The sequence below is a fragment of the Dermochelys coriacea genome, chromosome 4 (genome assembly GCF_009764565.3).
Source record: "Dermochelys coriacea isolate rDerCor1 chromosome 4, rDerCor1.pri.v4, whole genome shotgun sequence".
In the NCBI taxonomy this organism is placed as follows: Eukaryota; Metazoa; Chordata; order Testudines; family Dermochelyidae; genus Dermochelys; species Dermochelys coriacea.
In genome coordinates, this window is record NC_050071.1 from 146174729 (window position 1) to 146181778 (window position 7050).

Here is a 7050-nt window from a genome sequence, read left to right on the forward strand (position 1 = left end):
CAAGTTACATTGCATAGGCTCCTCGGTGCTGGGACACTGTGCTGCTATGTGTCCCCACTCCCCACATGCATAACATCTACAATTGCTTTTAATCGCTCCCTATCCCGGGGGCTAGGGGGTTTAGTCCTGGGGTTCCCCTCACTCAGGGCAATTCCTTCCTTCTGGGGTTCCCGCTGGTTTTTGGCCCCCCCTTCTTCCACCTAGGACTCCCCGGGGGTTTGGCTGCCCAACCTTCCAGGGTTGGGGTCGGGTGCTTGCTTCAAAAGGGGCCTTCCTTGGGTAGTCAGGTCAGTTCCCTGGCTGTCATCCGTCTTTCTACCAGTGTTATCATCTCGTCGTACATGGACGGATCGTTCTGGCCTATCCATTTGTGGAGATCTGGCGGCAGTCCCCACATGTAATGGCTTATGATCAGGGTCTCCAAAATCTCCGGCCTGCACACCTCGGGCTGTAACCACTTCCGTGCAAGGTGCATGAGGTCGAATAGCTGGGACTTTGGGGGATTGTTCTCCTGGTATTTCCACTCATGGAACCTCTGGGCCCTTACCGCTGCCGTTACCCCTGCTCGTGGTAGGATCTCTGCCTTCAGATGGGTATAGTCAGTAGCATCCGTGGCAGGCAAGTCAAAGTAGGCCTTCTGGGCCTCTCCACACAAAAAAGGGGCGAGAATGCTGGCGAGAATGCTCCTGGGGTCATGCCTCATGCTGAGCAGTCCTTTCGAATGAGAGGAGATATGCCTCTACGTCATCTCTTGACATCATCTTTGGCAGACAACCAGTGGCCCTCAGGGTTCGCGTCCCGTCGGAACCCCAGGCCTGGGTGACGAGGATCTTCAGCTGGTCCACCACCTCTCTAAAGAGGGCACGATCTTGGGTCGCCTGGCTCATCAATAATTGATTGGTTTCCTGCTGTAGCCGCACAGACTCCTGTTGTGCCATTGCCTGAACCTGGGTGGCCTCCTGCTGGGCTGCCATGGCTGGTATCGGAGCTCTGACTACCTCCTCCATTGTGGTACAAAGCAAACAAACAAAAAAAATCCAAACCCCAGTGCACTTTTTTTTTTTTAAACCTCTTTCTTCTGCCACGCTGTGAACAAAATCCCATTTCTGACTCCAGTTGTGACAAAGCTCTGTCCTTGCCTCCGTGGGTCCTGCGTTTCCTGGCGGATTTTGCTAGCCTCAGAGGTTCACTGTGACCCTCCACGTAACCCTTCTTTCTCTAGAGACAAGGGTCACAGTCTACTGAGCCATTTTCATCATAAGCCAGCGAGGGAGGTGAGGAGAAGTTATCCTCCCTTGCACAGTCTCTGTTGTCTCCCAGTCTCAGTGATTAAACAGGGGGCAAAGGTGGAGGGGGGGGGAGGAGGAGCCCGGGCCCACCCTCTACTCTGGGCTCCAGCCCAGGGACCCTAATAGCATCATTTATGGTAGCTGACCTTTTAGAAACATGACATGTACAATTCCCTGGGCTACTTCCCCTACAGCAGCCCTCACTTCCTCAAGCTCCACTTCACCCTTACCTCAGGGCCTCCTTCCTTGTGCCTGATATGGTGTGTACTACTCAGCCTCTCTAACCGCGCAACTTCTTCCCACAGCTCCTGACATGCACCCCCACCTGACTAACTGGGAGGCTTTTAACTAGTTTCAGCCAGCCCCTGATTGGCTTCAGGTGTCCCAATCAACCTAGCCTTCTCCCTGCCTTCTGGAAAGTTCTTAATTGGCCCCAGGTGTCTTAATTGACCTGGAGCAGCTTCCATTTCACTTAACCTGGTACCAGGGATTTGTTTAGCCTGGAGCTAATATATCTATCTCCCACTACTTTTCTATAGCCATCTGGCCTTGCCCCGTCACAATAGCTACAGGACTCGACCAAAGATTTAAGAATCCAAAGTGCCTTCCAAAATCTGAGAGGAACGAGGTGTGGAGCATGCTTTCAGAAGTTTTAAAAGAGCAACACTCAAATACGGAAACTACAGACCCCGAACCACCAAAAAAGAAAATCATCTTCTGCTGGTGGCATCTGACCCAGGTGATGAAAATGAACGTGTCGGTGTGCACTGCTTCGGATTGTTATCGGGCAGAACTCATCAGCATGGATGCATGTCCTCTGGAATGGTGGTTGAAGCATGAATGGACATATGAATCTTCAGCACATCTGGCACGTAAATATCTTGCAATGCCAGCTACAACAGTGCCATGAGTGACATTGTAAACAAGAAGCAGGCAGCATTCTCTCCTGCAAACGTAAACAAACTTGTTTGCCTGAGCAACTGGTTGAACAAGAAGTAGGACTGAGTGGACTTGCAGGCTCTTAAATTTTACATGGTTTTATTTCTGAATGCAGATTTTTTTTTGCTTTGTTTTTTTTTTTTTACACAATTCTATATTTGTACGTTCAACTTTCATGATAAAGAGATTGCACTACATTACTTGTATTAGGTGAATTGAAAAATATTTTGTTTTTTTTACAGTACAAATAATTGTAATAAATTAATATAAAGTGAGCAGTGTACACTTTGTATTCTGTGTTGTAACTGAAATCAATATATTTGAAAATGTAGAAAACATCCAAAAATATTTAAAACAATAGTATTCTATTGTTGTTTAACAGTGTTATTATTCGTGATTAATTTTTTTAATTGCTTGACAGTGCTATTTGACTAGACCCTCATCACATAGCATCTCTCAGTGCTTCCTGGACAGGTGCAGGCAGCCCTCTGCACCCACAGGAAACAGCTAATACCCTGAGAAAGCCCCAAACCCAACTGTGCTTCCGCTCATGTCTATTTAAAGAGCCAGGAAAGGGAGGCAGAGGCTACATGCTCACTTGGGCTTGCCCCTCCTTAACTTGAACCAACCAGAACCCAACAGCATAACACACAAGCCTAAAGAGAACCTCAAGGCTTATTCAATTATTCATTCATAAAGACAGACCCAGAAGCCAGTGCCCAATCCCTGAAAAGGTCACAAAGTGCTTCTCCAGGAGGAAGCGCTTAATGGCGCAGCCCCAGACCCCTACATGACTCACCGTATTGCATGAGGTCAGTAGGCTGATGACACTGTGGTCGAAGTGAGTCACGTGGTTAGCAATATAAACCCTGACATTGGAATCCCGGAGATGGGGGTCACTTTGCCGCACAAACAGACCCAGCACTGAGCACATCACACGCACGATAAACCTAACAACAGGAACAGAGACCCCCAAACCCACTGTGACCAGAACTGGTTTAGATGACCAGTGAATAAAGACGAGACTAGCAAGGGCTGTACAGGCGCCTTGGGATTAGGACTGAGGAGCACCAGAATTGTGTCGCGGCGGGACAGGGTGAATGGGAGGAAGCTTAGGGCTGGGATAGCAGGGGCACCAACCAGCAGAACTGTGTGGGGAGAGCTCAGCATTGGAATCGCGAGGGAGTGGCTACGGGTGCACTTGCTGGCTGCTTGCCTTGCTGCTCTCAGCCCCTGCAGTCTGTCACTTGGGCAAAAGAAACCTGTTGTCAGTCCATATGTGTCATGGGGCTCAGGCCTATAGTCACCAGCAAAGGAGCCTCCTTGTTCGGGACTCGGGATGAAGAGTCTGCTAAGCACAAAAGGCAACGGGACAGATCAGCCACAAATTCAACCTGCACACCTAAGAGCAAGCCCCAGTGGCCGGAGAGAGGCAGCTCCCAACTCCATGTAGATCTGGGGGCTCCATAGGACAGCTTTGCAGATAAGTCAGAGACGACTATTTGCGGGATCTTTGGGGTGGGAGGCTGAAAAGTGCCCCAACTCTCCCCAGGCAGCCCCACACCCATCCTAACCTCCGGAGCAGGCTGTCAGGCAGGGCACAGCTGACCAGAAAGACATGGATGCCGATGAAGAGGCGCAGGAGAAGCAGACAGAGCCCCACAGGGGCGTAGAGCAGCAGAGCCAGCAGCAGGAAGCCATCGCTGGGAAACCTGACGGTGAAAGAGGCCTCAGGTCAGGGTCCCATAACAGTCCACACAAGCCAGGCCCCCCCGCCCAGAGAGCGAGGCCCCCTCCCCCCCGCGAGACCCCCCCCGCCCAGAGAGCGAGGCCCCCTCCCCCCCCGCGAGACCCCCCCCGCCCAGAGAGCGAGGCCCCCTCCCCCCCGCGAGACCCCCCCCGCCCAGAGAGCGAGGCCCCCTCCCCCCCCGCGAGACCCCCCCCGCCCAGAGAGCGAGGCCCCCTCCCCCCCACGAGACCCCCCCCAGAGAGCCCGCCCCCCCGTCCGCCAGGCCCACTCACCGGTGCGCGTCGAAGAGCCGCTCAGGACCCGAGGCCCGAGGCTCCATCCCGGTCCCGAGCCGCCGCCGCCTCAGCGAGGCCCAGGAGCCACCACCATCTTACCCACGGCGGCCACTCTCCGCGCGGGGCCGTCTGGGAAAGGGAAGCCACGACCGCTCTGAACCGCGCTCCCGGCCTGCCCCGCGCGGGACTCCATCTCCCGGCCTGCCCCGGGCTCGGGGCGCCTCGCTCCCGGCCTGCCCCGCGCGGGACTCCATCTCCCGGCCTGCACCGGGCTCGGGGCGCCTCGCTCCCGGCCTGCCCCGCGCGGGACTCCATCTCCCGGCCGGCCCCGGGCTCGGGGCGCCTCGCTCCCGGCCTGCCCCGCGCGGGACTCCATCTCCCGGCCTGCCCCGGGCTCGGGGCGCCTCGCTCCCGGCCTGCCCCGCGCGGGACTCCATCTCCCGGCCTGCCCCGGGCTCGGGGCGCCTCGCTCCCGGCCTGCCCCGCGCGGGACTCCATCTCCCGGCCTGCCCCGGGCTCGGGGCGCCTCGCTGCCGGCCTGCCCCGCGCGGGACTCCATCTCCCGGCCTGCCCCGGGCTCGGGGCGCCTCGCTGCCGGCCTGCCCCGCGCGGGACTCCATCTCCGGCCTGCCCCGGGCGCGGGGCGCCGCGCTGCCGGCCTGCCCGCGCGGGACTCCATCTCCCGGCCTGCCCCGGGCTCGGGGCGCCTCGCTGCCGGCCTGCCCCGCGCGGGACTCCATCTCCCGGCCTGCCCCGGGCTCGGGGGCGCCTCGCTGCCGGCCTGCCCCGCGCGGGACTCCATCTCCCGGCCTGCCCCGGGCCGGGGCGCCTCGCTGCCGGCCTGCCCGCGCGGGACTCCATCTCCCGGCCTGCCCCGGGCTCGGGGCGCCTCGCTGCCGGCCTGCCCGCGCGGGACTCCATCTCCCGGCCTGCCCGGGCTCGGGGCGCCTCGCTGCCGGCCTGCCCCCGCGCGGGACTCCATCTCCCGGCCTGCCCCGGGCTCGGGGCGCCTCGCTGCCGGCCTGCCCCGCGCGGGACTCCATCTCCCGGCCTGCCCCGGGCTCGGGGCGCCTCGCTCCCGGCCTGCCCCGCGCGGGACTCCATCTCCCGGCCTGCCCGGGCTCGGGGCGCCTCGCTCCCGGCCTGCCCCGCGCGGGACTCCATCTCCCGGCCTGCCCCGGGCTCGGGGCGCCTCGCTCCCGGCCTGCCCCGCGCGGGACTCCATCTCCCGGCCTGCCCCGGGCTCGGGGCGCCTCGCTCCCGGCCGGCCCCGCGCGGGACTCCATCTCCCGGCCTGCCCCGGGCTCGGGGCGCCTCGCTCCCGGCCTGCCCCGCGCGGGACTCCATCTCCCGGCCTGCCCCGGGCTCGGGGCGCCTCGCTCCCGGCCTGCCCCGCGCGGGACTCCATCTCCCGGCCTGCCCCGGGCTCGGGGCCCCTCGCTGCCGGCCTGCCCCGCGCGGGACTCCATCTCCCGGCCTGCCCCGGGCTCGGGGCGCCTCGCTGCCGGCCTGCCCCGCGCGGGACTCCATCTCCCGGCCTGCCCCGGGCTCGGGGCGCCTCGCTGCCGGCCTGCCCCGCGCGGGACTCCATCTCCCGGCCTGCCCCGGGCTCGGGGCGCCTCGCTGCCGGCCTGCCCCGCGCGGGACTCCATCTCCCGGCCTGCCCCGGGCTCGGGGCGCCTCGCTGCCGGCCTGCCCCGCGCGGGACTCCATCTCCCGGCCTGCCCCGGGCTCGGGGCGCCTCGCTCCCGGCCTGCCCCGCGCGGGACTCCATCTCCCGCCCTGCCCCGGGCTCGGGGCGCCTCGCTCCCGGCCTGCCCCGCGCGGGACTCCATCTCCCGGCCTGCCCCGGGCCGGGGCGCCTCGCTCCCGGCCTGCCCCGCGCGGGACTCCATCTCCCGGCCTGCCCCGGGCTCGGGGCGCCTCGCTCCCGGCCTGCCCCGCGCGGGACTCCATCTCCCGGCCTGCCCCGGGCTCGGGGCGCCTCGCTCCCGGCCTGCCCCGCGCGGGACTCCATCTCCCGGCCTGCCCCGGGCTCGGGGCGCCTCGCTCCCGGCTTGCCCCCGCGCGGGGACTCCATCTCCCGGCCTGCCCCGGGCTCGGGGCGCCTCGCTCCCGGCCTGCCCCGCGCGGGACCTCCATCTCCCGGCCTGCCCGGGCTCGGGGCGCCTCGCTGCCGGCCTGCCCCGCGCGGGACTCCATCTCCCGGCCTGCCCCGGGCTCGGGGCGCCTCGCTCCCGGCCTGCCCCGCGCGGGACTCCATCTCCCGGCCTGCCCGGGCTCGGGGCGCCTCGCTCCCGGCCTGCCCGCGCGGGACTCCACTCCCGGCCCCTGCCCCGGGCTCGGGGCGCCTCGCGCCCGGCTGCCCCGCGGGGACTCCTCTCCGGCCTGCCCCGGGCTCGGGGCGCCTCGCCCGGCCTGCCCCGCGCGGGACTCCATCTCCCGGCCTGCCCGGGCTCGGGGCGCCTCGCTGCCGGCCTGCCCCGCGCGGGACTCTCTCCGGCCTGCCCCGGGCTCGGGGCGCCTCGCTCCCGGCCTGCCCGCGCGGGACTCCAATCTCCCGGCCTGACCCGGGTCGGGGCGCCTCGCTGCGGCCTGCCCCGCGCGGGACTATCCCGGCCTGCCCCGGGCTCGGGGCGCCTCGCTGCCGGCCGCCCGCGCGGGACTAATCTCCCGCCTGCCCCGGGTGGGGCGCCATCGCTCCCGGCCTGCCCAGCGCGGGACTCCATCTCCCGGGCCTGGGGCGCGCGGCCGGGCCCCGCGCGGGACTCAGCTCCCGGCCTGCCCGGCTCGGGGC

At 64.4% G+C, this 7050-nt stretch overlaps 1 protein-coding gene across 11 annotated transcripts in view; it reads right to left on the bottom strand.

Annotated features, from left to right (window-relative positions):
- Window positions 1-4457, bottom strand: part of AUP1 (AUP1 lipid droplet regulating VLDL assembly factor) — a 30581-nt gene extending 26124 nt beyond the window's left edge. For 4 of the 11 annotated variants that reach the window (XM_043512937.1, XM_043512935.1, XM_043512932.1 and 1 more), the window contains exons 1-3: window positions 4251-4427; window positions 3797-3940; window positions 3028-3178 (exon numbers count right to left, since the gene is read on the bottom strand). In XM_043512937.1, the coding sequence (XP_043368872.1) occupies window positions 3028-3178; window positions 3797-3940; window positions 4251-4297 (342 nt within the window). In that variant the 5' untranslated portion in view covers window positions 4298-4427. Of the gene's footprint in view, window positions 1-3027; window positions 3179-3630; window positions 3770-3796; window positions 3941-4250 lie in introns of those variants that run through there. The other 7 variants (XM_043512940.1, XM_043512936.1, XM_043512934.1 and 4 more) reach the window with 5 other exon arrangements.
- Between the last annotated feature and the right edge of the window lie 2593 nt (window positions 4458-7050).